This window comes from Monodelphis domestica, chromosome 4, assembly GCF_027887165.1.
Source record: "Monodelphis domestica isolate mMonDom1 chromosome 4, mMonDom1.pri, whole genome shotgun sequence".
Classification (NCBI taxonomy): domain Eukaryota; kingdom Metazoa; phylum Chordata; class Mammalia; order Didelphimorphia; family Didelphidae; genus Monodelphis; species Monodelphis domestica.
Genome location: NC_077230.1, coordinates 219,296,690 through 219,317,796, shown reverse-complemented (window position 1 = coordinate 219,317,796; position 21,107 = coordinate 219,296,690). Strand labels below are relative to the sequence as shown.

Genomic DNA, 21,107 nt, shown 5'->3' with positions numbered 1-21,107 from the left:
CACCAGTACTCTGCCCACTCACCTCTATGTCTTAGTTTCCCTGGTTTCCTTCAAAACTCAGCTAAAACTCTCCATTCTACAGTAGACCTTCCCTTATTCCTCCAGCTAGGATGCATTCTCATTTCAGATAACTTTCCCATCTATTCTGTTTGTATCTTATATGTAACTATAGTTATTTGCATGTTGTTTCTTCAAAAAAGATGTAAGTTCCCTAATGAATCTGTAGATAGATCCTATGTGGTTTATTTTCTGCATTTTAAAACATCATTCTAGGGGCAGCTAGGTGGTTCAGTGGATAGAGAGCCAGGCCTAGAGACAGGAGGTCCTGGGTTCAAATATGATCTCAGACACTTCCTAGCTGTGTGACCCTGGGCAAGTCACTTAATCCCCATTGCCTAGCTCGTATCACTCTTCTGCCTTAGAATCAATAAAATGCAAGGCCAGGGATTAAAAAAGAAAAAAGACAACAAAAGAATGTAAGCTCCTTAAGGACAGGTAGTATTTTTAGCTTTTTAAAAAAATCTCCAGTGCTTAGCACAATACCTGACACATATTATAATAAATAATTATTGATTGACTAAAGCCCATGAATTATATATTATGAAATGAAGGTAGCCTTGAGGTTAGTTTGTTTTAATGATCAGTTAACAAAAATCTATTTTTCTCTTCCTTCTCCTCTCCCAAAGAAAAATAAAACCCTTGTAACAAACACATACTCAAGCAAATTAATTCCCACTATGGCTATGTCCAAAAAAAACCACATCTTAATCTGTACCATAAATCCATCATCTCTTAGAAAATGATTAGTGTGTTTCATTATGGGTCTTTTGGATTTGTGATTGATCATTGCATTACTCAGAGTTCTTAAGTCTTAAAAAGCTGGTTAACTTTACAAAATTGTTGCTATTGTACAGATTGTTCTCCTGATTCTGCTCACTTCATTTTTTTTACCACTTCATACATGTCTTCCCAGGTGTCTCTTGAAATAATACCCTTCATCATTTCTTACAGCATTATAGTATTATATATTATATTCATTTACTATATAGCATGTTCATTTCCCAATTGATGGGAATGTCTTGCATTTTTCATGTTTATTTCCCAATTGATGGGCATCTCTTGCATTTTCCAATTCTTTCCTACCAAAAAAGAGCTGCTATAAACATTTTTCTATAAATAGGGGTGATCTTAAGTTCTCAAAGTCAATGCAAGTGGTGCACAAACCTTGGGCAAGTCTTAACAAGACAGCAAATACCTAGGATTTAGAGCTGGAAGAGATCATAGAAATTATCTAGTCTAACCCTCTCACTTTCCAGATATGGTACTGAAACTCCAAGAAGTTAAGTGATTTGCCCAAGGTCTCAGAGCTAGTAAGGTCCAAGATCCTCCACTTCCAAGCTCTTTGAATAGAAAATACCTGCCGTAGTAGAGGAATCTTCTTCATCCAAGGGTTCCTAATATTAGTGATCTAATAGAGCCAGCCACTATCCCTCTAGCTGAGATTTGTACAACTCAGATGTGGGGATTCAAATTTTCTAGACCAGTCAGACTAATTTTTTTTCATCCATCCCTTCTATCTTGGAACTGATAGTGAGTAACACTTCCAAGGCAGAAGAGTGGTATTTGGGGTTAATTGATTTGCCCAGGGTCACACAGCTATGAAGTGTCTGAAGTCATATTCAGACTTCCCATCTCAAGGCCTGGTTTTCTATCCACTGCACCACCTAGCTGCCCCTCAGACTCACATTTAATAATTTCCTTCACTGGAAACATTTGTGTTTGCTGTATTTTAACTATAGTATTTAATTGTGGTCCAGTGATAGCTACTTTTTATAACCTCTACACCTACATCCTTTTGGATTCATGAGAATACCTTGAATTTTGTTGTTTGATATTTTTAATTCCAAATAATATAACATCACCAATATTTTAAATATGAAGTATACAAAGAGATTATTTATTTATATTTGTATCTTTGAATTCAAAATACCTGCCTTGGTAATGGGATCTTCTTTGCCCAAGAGTTCCTAATAGAGCTAGCCACAACATGAGAGGAATGAGTAATTAATATGAGCAATTAATAGTTAAGACTCGGTTTCTGAATAAACTTATCTAGCTTTAATGAATGTTTATTTTTCCTAACAGGAAATCTCAATCTATTTTCAACCTGGTATGTGTAGGTGGTTCAGGCTAGAGCTAAAGTATCTTGACAACTAGAACAGAAGACTATTCTATAAAAGTCTATTATTTTCCTCAGTTGAAACAAAATCTTTTTTATATCAAAACTAAATATATGTAATATTTGTAAATTGTAAATCAATTAGTACAGCACTTGGCATATGGTAAGTAACAATAAATGTTTGTTGAATTATTGAATAAAGAAATGACATTGATGCTGAAGAAATTAGACTATATATCTCATAATTTTAAATTAATTACAAGGAATAATACCTCTAAGTACTATGAGATATTTTGTAAGAATTGCATTTATAATTCTCTAAATCACTAGTAATTAGGGAAATAGACATTAAAACATCTCTGAAGTGTCACTTCACACCTATCAGATTAGATAACATGACAGAAAAGGAAAATGACACATTCTGGAAGGATGTGGAAAAACAGGGACACTAATGCCCTAGTTGGTGGAGTTCTGAAATGATCCAAACATTCTGTCGATCAGTTTGGAACTATGTCCAAAGAGTTATAAAACGATGCATATGCTTTGAACTAGCAATACCACTACTAGGACTATTTCCCAAAGAGATCAAAGAAAAGAAAAAAGATCTTCTACATACAAAAATATTTATAGCACCTCTTTTTATAGTGGCAAAGAATTGGAAATTCAGGGGATACCCGTCAATTAGAGATTTATTGAACACATTGTAGAATCTGATTGTGATTAAATACAATTGTCTTCTAAGAAATGTTAAGGGAGATGGTTTCAAAAAAACCTCATGAAAAATTATATGAACTGATGCAAAGTAAAGCTGTTCCATTTTCTTCTATGCATTTTCTATTTTCTCTGCATTCTCCAACTACTTTTTCATATAGATTATAATGAATTTATCTTATTCTATGAAATAGAATATTTATGTTTTTATTTGTGTGTAAAGGAAATTTACCCTCCCCACTGAAGAGGGAGGGGGCAGGTCACAAAGGTGACGTCATCCCCTGTCTACTACCTGCATTCCTGGTGTCAACCTGAACATAACATCAGCCTAAACATGAATGTGAATGCTGAAATGGAAAGGCAGGGAGCCAAGAGGATAGCTGAAGGGGTTAAGGACTCTCTCTCTCTCTCTCTCCCTCTCTCTCTCTCTCTCTTTCTCTTTCTCCCTGTGTGTGTCTCTATTGAGAGTCCCAAAATAGCCCTTAAGGCTGGTGCTGCCCAAGGTGATTGGCATAACACTGGTCACAACCCAAATATTGTAAATACATGTATAAATATGTATGTATACATATAATTATCTATTTATTATTGTTCTCATTTGACATTAAATTATATCTTATTGATATTAATTTTATTTTTATTTGATTTGATTAATTTAGTTGATATTAAATTAAATATATACTTAATAAATATAAATATAATTGTATTAGAATATCAATAAATAAGAGCAACTGCTAACAGGAAGCAAATTAGTGAGTACTCAGGAGTTACAGTGTTAGGAGTGTGGCCATCCAAAAGGGCTATCCCTAGATCTAAGAGACCTGGTACCCCACCTACTAGGAAGTCTGAATAGGAGGGGAGTGAGCCTAGAGAAGGTGCCATGCAAGCATCACCTCTATGTCATATACATCAAAACCATGCTGGCAGGGTGATAAACCAAGAGCATGTGTGAATACTGATATATTCAATCACGTTGCTGCACTAACAAATGAGGTCTTAGGGAAAGTACTACTCTGGAGTTAGAAGATAGAGGGTTCAAGTCACTCCACAACTCTGAGCCTCAGTTTCCCCAACAACCAATCAATCAATAAATATTTTCCCCCCTTCTAAACCTTTACCTTCTGTTTAGAATTAGTACTAAGACTCAGTTCTAAGGCAGAAGAGCAGTAAGGGCTAGATAATTGGGGTTAAGTGACTTTGCCAAGGTCAATATCCTTTGCCCAGACCCAGCTGGGAAGTGTCTAAGACCAAATTTGAACTCAAGATCTCCTGTCTCCCAGCCTGACACTGTATACACTGTGCCTCCTAGCTGCCCCAATAAACATTTATTAAGTGCCTATTATTTGCTGGGGACAGTAAAATACTATCTGCCTCAAAGAATTGTTGGAAAGAAAAAGTTTTGTGAATTTTTAAGTTCTCTACAAATAGAAGTTATCATGAACAGTGATTCTGTCTTCCCTCTCCTCTCATCAGGTTGTTTTTCTTGCTTAGATTGGTGTCCTTGGCAGAGATCATGTGATGTTATCTTTCTTCTGAGCAAGATCAAAGATGCTGGGACCACTCACTAAATAATTATCAAGACCAGCCAGAGCCCATAAAGTGTTCTAAAGCATAGAACATATCATACTGCTTGAGATCCCCACTTGCACAGGCAAAAAGTTTGTAGAGAAGCAAAGTTTAAAGGCAGGCAGTTAGGTGGCACAGTAAATAGAGTGCCAAGCCTAGAATTAGGAAAACTTCTCTTCTTGAATTAAAATACAGCCTTAGACATTTCCTAGATGTGCCACCCTAGACAAGTCATTTACCCCTATTTACCTCAGTTTTCTCATTTGCCAAATGAGCTAGAGAAGGAAATGGCAAAGCACCCTATTATCTTTGTCAAGATAACCCCAAATGGGGTCACAAAGAATAAGACAAGGCAGAACAATAACAAAAAAGTTTAGAGAAGCATTTTGGCTGTAGGACTAAGCATAAACTAAAGCAGATCCCAATTAACCCCACCTTTCATCTTGGACTAAGATCTAAGTGAAATGGATATGGAGTCTGCAGAAACAGACCAGTCCAGTGATGACAAACCTTTTAGAGACCAAGTGCCCAAACTGCATCCTCATGCCACATGTGAACCCCCACCTTCCCTTATCCCAGACAGGGGAGGGAGAAAGTGCTCCCATTGGGCTGCTGGGCAGAGGGGAGGGTGAAGTGAGAAATGTCCTTAGGCACAATGGAGAGCATAAGAAAACAGCCCCCTCCAGCTCACCATAGGTACCATAGATTTGCCAACATGGAATTAGACCATTTACTCATTGGATCATAAATTCAGAGCTGAGAGGGAGCTCTCAAGGTCCCTTTAGCACTGAGAAGTGTTAAGTCAGCAAGGGCATCAAATCCAGACCCCTTATTTTAGAAATAAGGCATCCAAAGCCTACAGAGGTATGTGACTTGTCCCGAGCCCCCCAGCTGGTAAGTGTCTTAAACAAGATCTTTGGCTACACATTACAAATTGCCTTGTCTGAGCTTCACACCACTAGCCTCTTAACAGATGCCAGCTGTCTTGTTATAATTCCTGTGTGAACATCTCTTATGTTTCAGAAGAAATCCATGAGGCAGATAAAAACAAGAGAAGAGAAAAGCAAAGTAACTAGCCGGAGCATTGGGCTAGACACAGCTACTTCTCGCCCTGCAGAGAGCAGACACCCATCTGAGGAATGTCATCTCTCTCCTTCTCAAGACCCTTGGACCAGAGAAGGGACCCCGGGCCCATATAGCAGCTTCTCTGGGGTCAGCAGCAATGATAGTGTTCTGAGGGAGCTGGATGACGGACAATACGATCAGGAGGATGGGGTGACACAGGTCACTTGTATGTGAGCCTGCATGTGATACCTGCAGTCAATGGACCTGTAAATAATCATGGAGATTTAATTCAATGGTGAATTAAGTACATTACTTCATACATTTTGATGTAAGGCTGTGTGATGCTCCAGTCTTGTGTCTTTTTTCCTTTGTTTGTTGGCTTTGGCTACTGCCCCTAAATGCAGAACTATTATTAGTAAATTCATTAGAGTCATGTTTATGCTCCTGTCAACTAAGAACATCTGTTCAGGGCAAGATGTTTAGTTTTTTAAGAAATAATGTCCTTCCATTTTACGTGTTTGTGTGAATTCCATCGTTTGACATTTCTTATACTCACCTCAGACAACTACTGTTCAGAATAACAGTCCTTTGGAAAACTACTTATCACCCTGCCCCACCCCAAAGGGTCTAAAAATAGTTCTGAAATAAAGAATTTCCTAGTAGTTATTCTCCTACATGTAGACATCCACCAGTTTATCTTTAGTGCAGCATGTATGTACTTTATAGCAACTCCTATGCATTCAAATATTTCTGCAAAAAATGTCCCTTTGTGTACATCGTTGCTTCACCAAGAATGCTATATTATTCAATGATTTCATTTAGATGAGGTACTGCTCTTCTAGACATCAGAAAATAACCATAGCAGAACAACACTCACCATCTCAAAATAAAGGAGGGAAAACTTAGGGAGAGTGTAATTTTTCTTTATTAAAAAATCAGAAAATAACAAAGCAACAAATGAAAAGCAAAATTTTCATCTTTAGATTTTAATGATTTTCTCCTTTTCTTTATCGAAATCAAGAAATCTATGAAACAGCTTTTTCAGGCCTGGAAATTCAGCTACTGAAGAGGATGGGTATTCAGAACACTTCAGATAAAATACTTTGACTTGCTAGTTCCAACCAATGACTTTTCCTTGGCCCAAGAAATATAAATGGGTGCCTTCACCATTGCTCAAACTGAGTCTGGGATAAATGAAGATGAAACTCATGAAAAAGAATTTTTGTCTACTTGTTGCAGGAGAAAGCAAGACTTGGGAGTCATAGAAATGAAGGTATTATGGAATCTTCAAGAGAATTCCAACTAGCCTAACTTTTATAGATTTCTGCCTGTTGTTCAGCTTAACATCATTGATACTGAGTTCTAAAGAAGGTTTGAGTAATAAAGGGTCATTTAATTGGCATTAAATTTTTTGATTTAGTAGAAGAGTATAGCCATTGAATGGATATATATGTTTAATATGTATTCATAAATGAATGTGTCGCATATAAAAATATATGAAATAATTGTGTTACATGATGGGAAAGAAAGCCCCCCACAAGAAAATCTAGCATTATCCATGATGGGTTTAACATAAAGTTATCCCAAATTTTCTTTTTTCTTTTTCAAAACTCCTTTCTGCCTGTCTTAGAATCAATCCTGTGTATTGGTTCCAAAGCAGGAGTTGTAAGGGCTAGGCAGTGTGTGTTAAGTGACTTGCCCAGGGTCATACATTTTCAAAAAAGAAAAGAAGAAAAAATTTCCCTGCATCAAAACCTTCACAATGAATTACTCTTCCAGAAGCTTAGTATAGAATATTCAGCCTTGCTGCTTTTGTATGCATAACTAGAGATAATATTAACAGAAACATGTCAGGTTGTTTAGAGGATAATAATAGCTAGCTAGCATTTACATAGCATTTTAAGGTTTACAAAAGCACTTTACCAAGATTATTTCATTTTATCCTCACAACAACCTGAGAGGTAGGTGCTATTATATTATCTCTATTTTACCTCAGATGAGGAAACTGAGATAGATAATGGTTAAATGACTTGGCCAAGGTAGCATGAGTAGTAAGTGCCTGAAATTGGATTTAAACTCAGATGTTCCTGACTCCAGGTCTCGTGCTCTATCTAGTGAACCATCTGGCATCTGAAATAAATATGCAAGAGTTAATGGACTTTCATAGGAGTCTTTTAGAGTCTTCAAGATGTCCTAAAGTTTTGACATGATTTTAAAAAATCAGTTACCAAGTCTTCACCATTCCACCTTTACAATATCTCTTGAATCCATCTCTTTCATTCTACTCCCAGGGAAATTCCCCTAGATCAGGACCTCATCACCTCTCACCTGATCTATTGCAATAATATCCTCAATGGTCTCCCTGCCTTAAATATTTCTCCTCTCCAATCTATTTTCCACATACCTGCTAGATATTCTTAAAGCACAGGTCTAACCATATGACTGTCCTGCTCAAAAAGTTCCACTGGCTATTCCACTATTCCACTATTGCCTCTAGGACAAATATAAACCTTTCTGTTTAAAACCCTTCACAGTCTGGCTTCTGCCTTTTTTCTGAGCTCATCACACATCTGCTACACATCATAAACTCCACAGTCCAGTCAAACTGATTATCCAGTCAAAGTGACCTTGCTATTGCCTGTACAAGACATTCCACCCCTAGCTATGTACCTCTTTGGAAGGTCGGAGCCAAGATGGAGGCTTAGTAACAACTCCTATCTATGTACCTCTTTGAACAAATGGTCCTCTATGCCTGAAATGTTCTCCCTCTTTACCTCAGCCTTTCAGATTCCCTAGGTTCCTTCCAGGCTCAATTCAAGCCCTATCTCCTATGGAAGACCTTTCCTGATACCTCCCAATTATTAGACCCCCTCTACCTGTAAATTCAATCACACTGTATTTGCTTTGTATATATTTTGTCAGTATTTATCTGTATACTTGTCCATCTCCCCTTCATCACCACAGGGTAGAATGTAAGCTCCTTGAGGGCAAGGACTGTTTTTGCTTTTGTCTTTGTATCCCCAGCTTAAGCATTATTTAGGAGGCACTTAATCAAGACTCATTAAATAAATAAAAGAATGAATAGACTACATACTCCCAAAGGTAGACTATTTTATTCTACTGCCTGTTTCTTGCTTTTTCATCTGCAATAATAGACTCCTCAGGCACATTAATGAATTTTCAAGGGGCCAAAACATCCTTTTTTTTTTTGGAAACAGAGTGCATCTGTGTGCTTGCCATCTATGCTGAGGAGAGGTCAGTTTTGAAGTCCTTCTACTTCAATGGATGACCAGAACTTCAAACAATCACACCATGACCTGCCACTAGAGTCGAGATCAGCAGCAGAAAAACACCATTGGCCAGCCCAAAGGGAAGCTCAGCCTAATTAATCCAAATGGAGGAGGCTCCAAGGAAAGGATTTTTGGAGAAGAAATGGAAACAACAGAAAATAATAGGATGCTCATGGGGGTTCCACTGACATGAATTACATGCAGAAAGATAGGAAGGAAGACAAATTTCATTGTAATTTTAAAACAAAATAAGTATTTTAGTAGTTATTCTATTGAAGTGAGAGAATGAAGGCCCTTCTGAGTGAAGGTAAGAGTTTAAGGGGGGTGGGAGGGTAGGAAAAGGAATCATAGAATAAAGCTAATAAACTCCTGTAAACCTCAAAATTTCTTAGACTTATAAATGTTGGAAATTTCACCATTGGGAAATTTCATACTTGAAAAATTTCCTATTGATAGTGGGTCTTGACTATTGGAATGTGAACCCCATTGGCATGGGAGGTTCCTTCTCCTTCCCTTCTTAAGATTACTTTAGGACAGAAACCCTTTGCTGAACAATGGAAAGGACTTTGACCTATGCTTAGCATAGAACAGGAATTTCTTTGAGTCATGATTGATTTTAGAATTGATACAGTGGAGATACTTGGAATCAATCTCCACCCTATTCAGTCCTAACAGGATTGAGTAAGGGCTGCAGCCTAGTTAAAAATTTAATTATTCCAATCTCTACCCTACTCAGGTTAACAGGATTTAGAAAGGGCTGGAGCAAAGGAGCAAAGATTTAATTATTTGAAAATATGACCTTCAACAGACATGTGCAAAGCCACAGACCTATGGGCGGTCCTGGGTTAAGCTAGAGCCTCCATTGGCACAGGGAAATTGATGGACAGTGATTGGTAGATGTGAGAACTGAGGGGAGGCAACTTGGATGGTTTCCTTAAAGATCAGGGGGGTCTGGAGACTGGGGGGGGGTGGAGGAGTTGGCCGGAGTGGTTGTGGTGTGCTCTGAGAGAAGCTTGCTCTGAAGGAAGCTGAAGGTGGGGGCCTCTGAGACTGTTTCTCCATTTTGGTCACGTGAGTAATAGGGACTGATCTCTTTTCTTTGCCCCAGCTATCTAAGGGCTTGGGCCTTTTGGCCCAGCCTAAACAGAAGGGGTATTTAAGCCCTATTCCCTTCTCTCCCTTTTTCTCTCTCTCTATCTCTAATTCCTTTCTTACTCCTATTGTAATTAAACTCCATAAAAGATTTACTGCTGACTTGAGTTTTCATTTAGGAATTACATAGCTGAATTCCTTGGCGACCTTAAATTAATATATATCAGTCTTTTAAAGTGATTCCCTTGTAACACTCCAAAGGGTTAAATGTGATTTCTAAACACAACCAAAGAATAATTTAGGCACTTGGAAGATTCACTTAATATTTTACTTTCCTCATCCATTCAAATAGTCTCACATTCTGTAAATCTTCTTAAGTGTTGTGGAGAAGAGAATTTGAAAAGCCTGCAAAAAGGCTGGAAAAGCAAAGACTCCAGAACTGTCAATCAAGGAGAACATTCTATTTGGAATGAGGACTGGAAAAGACAGTAAAGAAGGAGTCAAACTGAAATTTTGGTCTTTTTGCCTTGGAGACAGAAAGGAAGAAGGGATCTCTTGGCTTGGGGACAGAAAGAAAGTAGGACAAAGCCCAGCTCTCTCTGATTTCTCTGCTGTGTTACAGTGAATGAATTTCCAGACCTGTTAACCCATTTTCTCAATCTGAACTATATTTCACCATCCTCCAACCTAGGAATTATTCTAGTGTTTAGAGAAACCTCAAACCCTCTTTCCCTCCATTTCCTTATCTTTCTCTTCTTCCCCAATAAAACCCTTACTTAATCTTAGAAAAGAGAAAGAGTATTTTATTTGAAACATCATCAAACTCATCCTGAATTGATTGAGAGAGATCAACAGAAGAATCAACTGAAAGGGCAGGGAAGGGAGGAAGGGAGGAGATTGGAAGATCTGATCTTTAGTTATCATTTATCACTCAAATAATTCCTTATTACAATTTGGCACCACAGATGGATTTAACTGAGTGGTTACTATACAGTTTCTAAGTCTCCCATGTCAGTGTTTATTTGAGAAATGACCTTTTTAACTTCATCAAGCTCTTTTACTTGTCTCTGCCTTTCACTTGGTTTGCATTTCTCAGAACTCACAGATTCAATTTCTTGCATCACCTTTTCATTGTATCTTTTCTGTTTTCTCTTTTGTTTTAGAACAACCAGTTTATTTTGCATTTCTCTATCTCCATGCACCAAACTAAATACACCATAATCCTGGCTTCATAATTCTCTCCTAACCATGTCTGCATATTTGGGCTTAGTCCCTGCATTGATAGCTTCTCTCATTTCCTGAAGATTTGCTGCTTGTTGACTTGTTTTTAGCAAACAGTGATTACATGTAGGTTTATGCTTATGACTTGTTTTTAGCAAACAGTGATTACATGTTGGTTTATGCTTATTATATTTTCCTTGTGTGATCTTATTGTTATTATTAACCTCATACTTCTTGAGAAAAGTCTTTGATTAGGCATCCAGTTTTATGACAGAAAAAACATTGTCTGGTCTCTGAATTTTTCTTTGTCGATAGACAGGTTTTGAGTATGTTTTAACAGTGTTCAAATTTTTAATTTCTTCAATCTCCTTGTCTTAGATTTTGCTGTGATTCATGCAACTTCTTCTGTAATTTTGAAACCTGTCTATTTTGCTCTCAGTGACTGTCAAAAATATATGATGCAGAGTCTCTTAGTTCTGTCAAATTTACAGTATCACATTTTGGAAAGTAATGTTTGAAGAAATTCCTAAGGTGTGGTGTACATCCTTTCAGAAATTGTCTCCTAACATGGGTCACAGAGTCATCCATATCTTTTTCTATGCCCATGATACTTTCAGCTGTTTCTGAAAGGCGACCAATAAATGAAACTGAATGTTCTCCCTTGTCTTGTCCATCTTATCAAGTTTTCACCAAGCATTTGGCTTGGAGCAACACATTTTAATAGCTTGGAGCAAGTCCTCCCTGCATTTCCTTAGGTAAGTCATGCTAATGGAATTAGAGAAGTCAAAGTCCTCTCTTTTGCTCCTCTGTTGGCCAGCTTGTCAGGGTGCTTTCTGATCTTGTTCTATCAATAAATTGGTGATGTTCACGGAGGCTAAAAAGTTCTGCCAGAAGAAATTCCACATCCTCAAAACTGGGTTCAAAAATACAAAAAGCACGTTTCAGTTCTTTATGAGATCTATGGGGCTCTATTTATATATTGATAAACTTTGGAAACCAACCTTTTCTTCATAGAATCTAATTCTTGAGTAGTAAATTGCTTATGAACTTTGGAGTACAACACTCCAGCTGTATCAAATATCTTGGTAATGTCTTTTAGTGGAAAGATTTTTTCAGCCTCATTATTTGCCTTAGTTTCCTTGTCATTGTCATTTCCCTGTGCACCCGACTTTGTTTTCTTGGTCTTCCTTTCTTTATCCTTAGATGCATTGTCTGCCTGACCATTTCCCTTATCCTTTATCTGATCTAGGCTTTTTGCCTTTAAGAATTCCTCAAACATGTTCTTAACCAGTGTTTCCAAATTGGTATCCACTACCATGATCTGTGCTGTAGTTTTAGGAATTACACTTCAATAAATGTTCTTCATATAGGTGATCGTTTGTATTGCAGCCATAATAATAATGTCGATCTAGGTCAGTATTTGCCAGAGTATTGTGTCTTTTTGAAAAGGCATGTTCAATATGAAAGTTGTAGTGTTAGCTATATACCCCACAGAATCTAAAATTATAGTTGTCATTGTACATTGTATATCCAATATCCTGCAATAGCTGCCAGTATTATCACCCCACAGATAATTTGCTTAAACATTTTTGTCTTTTTCTGGTTTCCTCTTGTATAGTCTATTCAGGATTGTGAATTCAGTCAGTTCAGGGTGCCAAATTGTAATAAGGGATTATTTGAGTGATAAATGATAACTAAAGATCAGATCTGCTAATATCCTCCCTTCCTCCCTCTTTCCCTTCAATCCCTGGTTACCTCTCTCCTCCCTTCTTGTCCCTCCTTGTCCCTCCTCCCTTCCACCCTCCTATTTCCTGTTGATTCTTCAGTTGGTCTCTCTCAATCAACTCAAAGTGGTGTATCAAGTAAATCATTCTTTTCCCTTCTCTCAGATAAGGTATTTATTGGGGAGAAAGGTAAAGATAAGAAAATGGAGGGAAAGAGGGTTGGTGTTTCCCTAATAGGATAGTTCCTAGATAGGAGGATGGTGGAATATAGTTCAGACTGAGAAAATGGGTTAACAAGTCTGGAAATTCAGTCACTGTAACACAGCAGAGAAATCAGAGAGAGCTTGACTTTGTCCTTCTTTCTTCCTGTCCCCAAGCCAAGAGATCCCTTCTCCTTTCTGTCTCCAAGGCAAAAAGACCAAAATTTCAGTTTGACAACTTCTTAACTGTCTTTTCCAGCCCTCATTCCAAATAGAAGGTTCTCCTTGATTGACAGTTCTGGAGTCTTTGCTTTTCCAGCCTTTTTGCAGGCTTTTCAAATTCTCTCCTCCACAATGTTGAGATTGATACTTGGTTATTGTTTTACCATACTCAATTCGGGTGAAAATCAAAATTGCAAATCTAACAAAACCTCCAACAAAACAAACCCTCATACAAACAAAAACCTCATAAATGAATGACTGTTACCACCAGCAACTATTGACCCATATAGCCAAGCCCCCTCAATCATCCTTTTCAGAAAATAATATTATGCATGATTTTCCCAGTTACTTAGAAGCTTCTCCTCTTAGAAATATCTTAAAAATCAGTCCCTACATACTTCAGAATTATCACCAACAGCACTGATTCTTTTCTAGGTGTATTTTTGCTTCCTTAAATAGTACATTTGGTACTGAGGTATTTGAATCCAAATGCAGAAGTATCACTATTGTCAAAGATGAAAATAGTTTTTTTTAATAGAAATGCTGCCAGATCCCACCTCCCACCCCAATTTATTTGCTGTCCATTTTCTGTTGGTATCTATCAACACTCAAGATGAATCTGGTTTAGTTGGGTTTCATGCCACATTTCCTTGGTTAGGTATTCTAGAGAAATCATTAACTAAGCCCAAAATTATATAAATGGAAGAAAGCAATCTAGGACCTAATCTATGGAGTTGACTAATGGACTTTGACTACCTGTATTATGTTAGGCAAGTCACTAAATGTATTGATCCTTGGTTTTCTCATCTAAAATGAGCAGGTTGGACCAGATGACCTCTGAGATGCCTTCAAGATCATGATATATTAATTTGTGATCCCAGTATTTATGAATTGGATTATGCTTTCCACTGAAACAATATGCAAAATCATATCACTTCCCATTAATTTTGTTTATACTTAAATTTTCTAGTTAAAGGTAGGATATATCAACTACTTTATCAAATAAAGTTCAATATCCCCATTCACAGGTAGGATGATACCTTAGTTGTATGTAGCCTAGGTCAGGTCTATAGCCACACTGCTCTATTGTGAGGATTCTTGGATCTGAACTGGAACTTTCTCCACTTTTCCCTCATGGCAGCATTACAAGGTAGTAAGGGCACCAATCAGATTGGTTAAGAAATAAAATTACCAATACTAGAGGGAATGTGGAAAAATTGGGACACTAATGCACTACTAGTAGAGCTATGAACAAGTCTGACCATTCTAGAGAATAATTTGGAACTCTGCCAAAGGGCTATAAAACTGTGCCTACCCTTTGACTCAACTATACCACTAGTAAGGTACACATCCAAAAGAGATCAAAGAAAAAGGAAAATGACCTCTTTCTACAAGAATATTAAATCAGCTCTTTTTGTAGTGGTAAAGAATTGGAAATTGAGGAGATGTGCAACACCTGGGGAATGGCTGAAAAGATGATCAAATGTGAAAGACACATCTACTTTGATCAAGACAATCATCCAAGACAATACTAAAGGACCCATGATGAAAAAGACTATCTATGGGCAGCTAGGTGACTCAGTAGATTGAGAGCCAGGGCTAGAGTTTCTGGATTCAAATCTGGCCTCAGATATGTCTGACCTGTGTGGTCAAGCCACTTAAGTGGACAAGCCACTTAACCCCCCGCCCCCCCATTGCCTATCATTTATTGTTCTTCTGCCTTGGTACCAATATGTAGTATTGACTCTAAGATGGAAGGTAAAGATGTTTTATTTTTCAATATGAATAATATGGAAATATGTTTTGCATAACTTCACATGTAATAATAGACATATTACCTGCCTTCTCAAGGAGTTGGAGAGGGGAAGGAGAGAGGTGTAGAATTTAGAACTTAAAAAAATTTTTTAATGTTTAAAAAAACATCTTACATATAGTTGGGAAATATTTAACAAAATAAATTTAAAAGATATATTTTTAAAAACAAAATAATGAGGGAGACCTGTAACAGCAATTAGAGGTTTTGTGAGTTGTTCACTGCTGTTCTGGAAGTTTCAGTCCTCTGAACTTCCCTTATTACTTTATGAGTAAAGAGAAAGAAAATATTGCCTCCCATTTTTAAATTGTTCCTTTACTCTCCTGTCACTGACTGTATTTTCTGTCAGTCAGTCTTGGGCCAGCCTAGCATGAACCAAAAAGCATTTCAAATCACACATACCTCCTCTCTTCCCCTATTACGTGCAGATGTACAGAATTATATATGTGGAAAAATGTATAACATGCCAGATGTGTTGGCTCAATGTTCAGCCAACCTGTGATGTGGTTAGAAAGAAGAAATAGAAATCATTTCCCAACTCCATGCCCCTACCCATAAACACAGGACATCTGTACTTCTTAATTTCTTGGCTCTCAGTCTAGAAGTCTTGCCTATAAATAGATTCAAAGGAAATTTATTTCTGTAATGGTAGACAAATTTTCACACTGGTCCACTATTTCTATGCACAGAAGTCTCTGCAAAAAGAAGACAGTCCACCAAGAGAAGACTCCCAATAGGAATGAGAGAGCAAGGTGATTTATTTTATGTTTGTTTGTCATTGAATTATTCAAGTAAGAATGGAATAATCCAAAGACCCACCTTGAAGAACAAAACAATTGGAACTAACCTTAAGTTTCAATCATGCCATAAATGGGTACTTTCCATTGAGTCACTAGGAACTGCACATCACACTGGAATATTATGCTTTCTGAGTAATATTCTGAGGACTGAAATTGACTGAGAATGATGAGGAAGATAGCCCATGAGTGTGACAGGAAATACACAGGCAGCTCTTTTTAGTACTTTGATAATATTTCATTGCTTCTGGAGAAAAACATTCTTAACCTAGGGCAATGATGGTAAACCTATGACACATGTACCAAAAAGAGCACATAGAGTCCTCCCTGTGGGCACACCTGCAGTTGCCCACCAGAATTTATTACTAGAAAGTCAGAGAGACTTAGGGCAGAGCTGTTCCCCTCCCCCTCTCCATGAACCTGAGGTCATTTCTCACTGACCCAACCCCTCTGCACAGCATCCCAAAGGGAGTGTTTTCTCCCTCCCATCTAGGGTGAGAGGGGTGGGAGGTGGGGGCAGCATGGCACTCCATCTCTGGGGGACGGGGAGTGGTACTTGATCTCCGGCAGTGGGGCATGGCACTCAGTCTGGAAGGTGGAGTGGAACCAGGGCCCAGCACTCTGTCTCAGAAAGGTTCACTATCACTGATGTAGGGTACCCAAGGGAACCCCCCCCCCAGAGTTTCATGGATAGATTTGAGAGGGGTCCATGGACATGGATGGGAAAAAATATCATCTTTGTTTTCACTAACCTTTGTTTTCCTTTATAATCCTAAATCTCTTATTTTGCGAACTTTATTCTGGGAAGTCCATAGGTTTCATCATGAAAGAAGTCCATGTCACATGCAAAAAAATATTTAAAACCAGTGCTCTAGCAGTCAATAAGATCATAGCATACCTCATAATTCCTCCATTTTTGTGGGAACAGAAATCCTCTAGGGCAGGATTTTTTTATGTATTACAGTAATTTTTCAAATGGAGATTCACTTCATTTTAATAGATACCATTATGCTGGGAGGAATACAGGCCAAGTTTTGTTTCTGCTTAAATGGAGAGCAAAGCATCTCTGTCTTCATTCAGTTAATTAATACAAAACTCCAACAAACTCAATTTAGGGATTTAATTGTTCCTTTTTTCTCTCCAGGGCTGGAGGCAAAACTGGATATTTGTTCAAGACATCTGAGGATTAGGGCTGAACATTTCATTCTGTTTCTACAAACATATCCTCCACAGTGGAAAAAGTCCTTTTGAATTTGCTCTTCTAAGAAATGATAAATGACAAAATATGCTTCCTTTTTTAACACACACACATTACTGATGAAGATTCAGTTTTCCAAAACATTCAGCTGTGTGCTGCAGCTGGAACTGAGTTTTGCCATCAAACAGTTGGCCACTTCATTTGTGCTTCTCTTTATACATGCCTCCTATTTCTAGAAATACTTTGCCACAGACTCTCCTCTGCCTCACTGGAAAGATGGTACTGAGGAATGTTTATTTTTTGTTTGTTTATTTAGACTAGTTCTCCCTATCTCATGGAGACTGGAAGTTCAATGGCCCACTCTGGTTCAGCATAGAAGCTTTGACCTACTCCATTTACAATCTTGGCTAGTAACCCCCTAATCCTGGGAGCTCACAATATTGTTGTCAGATTCAGCACAAACACCAAATATCCTTTTGGTTCATTTATTTGAGGAGGACAGGGTCACTGAATTAATTCATTCATTTAAAGTTTAATTGATGCCTTTTTCATACACGTTTCCCAATACATGCCTTTCCCTTTCCATTACAACAACAAAATGTTAAGCAAAACCAAGTGACACAGCAGTGGTATCTCACAGCAAATGAAACAACCTATGCTTACAGTCAACCACAGATCACCCAAGAAGAGGGAAGTTTTGTTTCATAAATTTGTCCACTGGATCAATAATAATCTTTGCCTTTTTTAAATTTAGCTGACATTTTGTTTTTGACACTATAATCATTTCCTGATACATAGTTCCCATCTTCATATACCCACCAAATCTTGAAGCCTTCTGCAACTCCTACTAATTCTAGTTCCTTCCCTCTGTTAATTTTTTCTTATTTATTCTGAATATACCTTGCTTTGTATATATTTATTTGCAGACTGGAAATTCCTTTGGGGCAAGGATTTCCTTTGCCTCCCTTTGTATCTCCAGTGCTTAGCACAGTGCCTAGCACATAGTGGGCATTGAATAAATGTTTAATGATTGGCTTATATTAAAGAAAAAGTTCAACAAAATCCAACTGATAAAGCAACCAGGTGGGATCTCCTTCCAGCTCTTTGCCAAGAGAAGAGACCATCATCTATTCTTTGGGATCAAGATTGGACATAGCCATTCCTCTAAATCCAATCATCTTTTAGTGTCATTTTCAATTACAGCATTATAGTCATTGTGTATGTTATCCTCTTGGATCAACCTTCACTTTGTATCAGTTCCTATCATTCTTCCCATGTATCTCTGGATCACTCGTAGTCATCATTTCGTAGAGCACACTGTATTCCTATGGCACAATTCAACAAACCACCAGTTTAAGTTCTCAAGCTATCGGCTCCAACACTGAACACTGCAGGTTATTCACTGTCCCCAAGTTGGAGGAAAAAGTAGGAAGGAGCAAGAGTTCAGGAGATTCAAAGTCTGGATGGGCTGTGCAACTTTTTTTATGGTGTATGGGGAAGGAATGCTTAATTTTAAGCAAGCAAAAAGGGCTCTTGTTTGGGAACATGAGAAGAATGGGAAATAAGAAAATGCCTGAGGAAACACAGCAAAACCCAGGGCAACCATGGAATCTGGAACCAGCCAAAGGACCTCACTACAATGTGCCCGCAAAGTCCTGAGAACAGACAAGCCAGCCCAAACAAATTCACCCCACTTGAAAATGCAGCTCATAGTCCTGAAGTGATTTAAGATTCAAGGTGAGGCCTGCTGCAGAAGTCTTAGCTGAATTAAAACAGTTTCTCCCCAATTTTGAAAAACACTTCCTTTCCCTTTTACCCTACGCCTAACCTTTTCCAGGCAAAAACTCCCCGGGACAGACTCCTCACCTCTTCAGGCACTCAGAAGAGTATCCCAAAAGGAATAACCAGCCTAAGCTATTTTATCATTGCAGGGTTACCAGAAATGTCAGCTTACTGGGAGAATTGTTTGGGGTCTTTGAGTAAGTTATACAATCCTCTCCTCGAAGATGAATACAAATAAACAAAGAAAAAAGTGAAGTCGAAGAAGAGGAAGATGCTCTATAGTTACACTTTTGTGGAAAATAATTTTCAGAACATGAGAAAACATAGTAGACAAGAGTATGAAACTTCAAAAGGTTTCCCAAGTGTAGCTAAAGATGCAGGCAATGTGTAGTGAACTTCCTTGATTTCTATTTATTGTTATAAGAACTCTGGGTCCTGTTTGACTATTTCTAGGTGATATAGAATTTGACAGGCACAGTCTGGGGAAGCTCATGAAAAGAACATGAGTCACTAAGGTAACATGCTTCCTCTCTGACATTGCCTGCATGGTTTAAATGGGAAGACTGGGATCTGAAGCCTTAAGACAAGACAAGGTTTATAAATCATGGGCCAAAAATTATCTATAGTTCTTTCTCTTTTAACCCCAGGCTTCCGTGAGTGTGCATGTGTGTGTGTGTGTGTGTGTGTGTGTGTGTGTGTGTGTGTGAGAAAGAGAGAGAAACAGAGAAGAGGGAGAGAGAGAGAGAGAGAGAGAGAGAGAGAGAGAGAGAGAGAGAGAGAGAGAGAGAGAGAGACAAAGAGAGAAAAAAAGGGAAAGCCATATGAAAAATTGCTTTGTGTCACAAATAATTAGAGAAACACACATTAAAACAACTCTGAGATAACACCTCTGTGAAAAAATCATAGAGGGGAATTAGGTCAACAAGTGGTTAATTATGAGAATTGAGTAAACCACTTTTGGTGGGAATTGAGTGACTCTGTTGTGTGACTTAACTCTGGAGCTAGTTTAGTTCCCTTTCTATTCAATTATGGGTCTAGTCCAAATTCTGCCTTGTGAGAAAAGTTTATTCAATTGTGGGAATTGGGAGAAAACCATTATAGCATTGTTTGAAGCCAGCCCAGCATGGCTAGAAAGCTAAATCACTTGTATCTGCTGTTTAGAGATCCTTAACTGAAGAGCTAGATTATGTTGACCAGAAAAGCAGTCAGATCCTAAAACTGATGGAAGAAGTTTTCTCATAATTGTACATCTCAAGCAACCTATATGTTTTATCTTAAAAATGGCCCCTGTTAATCAATTATTTACATTTTCCTTTTATTTTTTATAGATACTTGCTGAAGAGTGGGACACCTCTTGTCCTGAATTCAGGGAATTGTACCTATTCACTCTCCCCCTGCCAACTTGGAAAGTCCTTAATCTTTTATCCAATTAGAAATCTGATTATCTAATGTTGTATTGCTTCCTTTTAATTATTAGTCTTGCTTAAGTAATTGTTTTTGCTATATAAAGGTCTGTCGTCTTCAGGAGTCCAACCCTAAAGTGAGGAAGGGACATGGTCCCATTTTGTTAGGCAAAGGGCATGCACTGCTTAATAAATCAATATGTTCAGAAGACCAATTTGTTTCCTCAGTCATTTAATCATTTGCTGGTCGTACCTCACACCCATCAGATTAGCAAAGATGACTAAAAAGGAAAATGGCAAATGTTGGAGGAATCATGCAAAAACAGGGATACTAATGCACTATTGGTAGAGCTGAAAAATGATCCAACCATTCTAAGAAGCAATTTGAAACTATGTCCACAAAGCTATTGAACTTTACATATCCTTTGACCCAGCAATACTGCTACTAGATTTGGAACTCAAAAAGTTAAAAGAAAGAAAAGTAACCCCTATCTACAAACATATTTATAGCAGCTCTTTTCAAGGTTACAAAGGATTGGAAACCATTAACTGGGAAATGGCTGAATAAGTTATGATATCTGAATATAATGGATTACTATTGTGTTGTAAGAAATGAAAAAAGGGGATGATTTAAGAAAAATCTAGGGAAATCTGTGTGAACCTGTTAGAAATAAAAATTGCTCTGGAGGCTTATTACCAAATTTATAAGCATTTATTAGTAGAGAGGAAGGGAACAGAAGAGGGTTTTCAGCCTATCTAACCTTAGGGAAAGATCCATTCCCCCATTTCAGCTGATTGGCTGACCGAACTTGCCAGAGATGGTCAGGCCAGATAAGGCAGAGAG

General features: G+C 37.8%; 1 protein-coding gene across 6 annotated transcripts in view; it reads left to right on the top strand.

Moving 5' to 3' along the window:
* Positions 1-19,642, top strand: part of RFTN2 (raftlin family member 2) — a 95,546-nt gene extending 75,904 nt beyond the window's left edge. The window contains exons 9-10 of one of the 6 annotated variants that reach the window (XM_056794163.1): positions 15,773-15,835; positions 17,025-19,642. In XM_056794163.1, the coding sequence (XP_056650141.1) occupies positions 15,773-15,820 (48 nt within the window). In that variant the 3' untranslated portion in view covers positions 15,821-15,835; positions 17,025-19,642. Of the gene's footprint in view, positions 1-4,363; positions 8,613-8,739; positions 11,781-15,772; positions 15,836-17,024 lie in introns of those variants that run through there. The other 5 variants (XM_056794164.1, XM_056794161.1, XM_056794162.1 and 2 more) reach the window with 5 other exon arrangements.
* Positions 19,643-21,107: the final 1,465 nt, after the last annotated feature.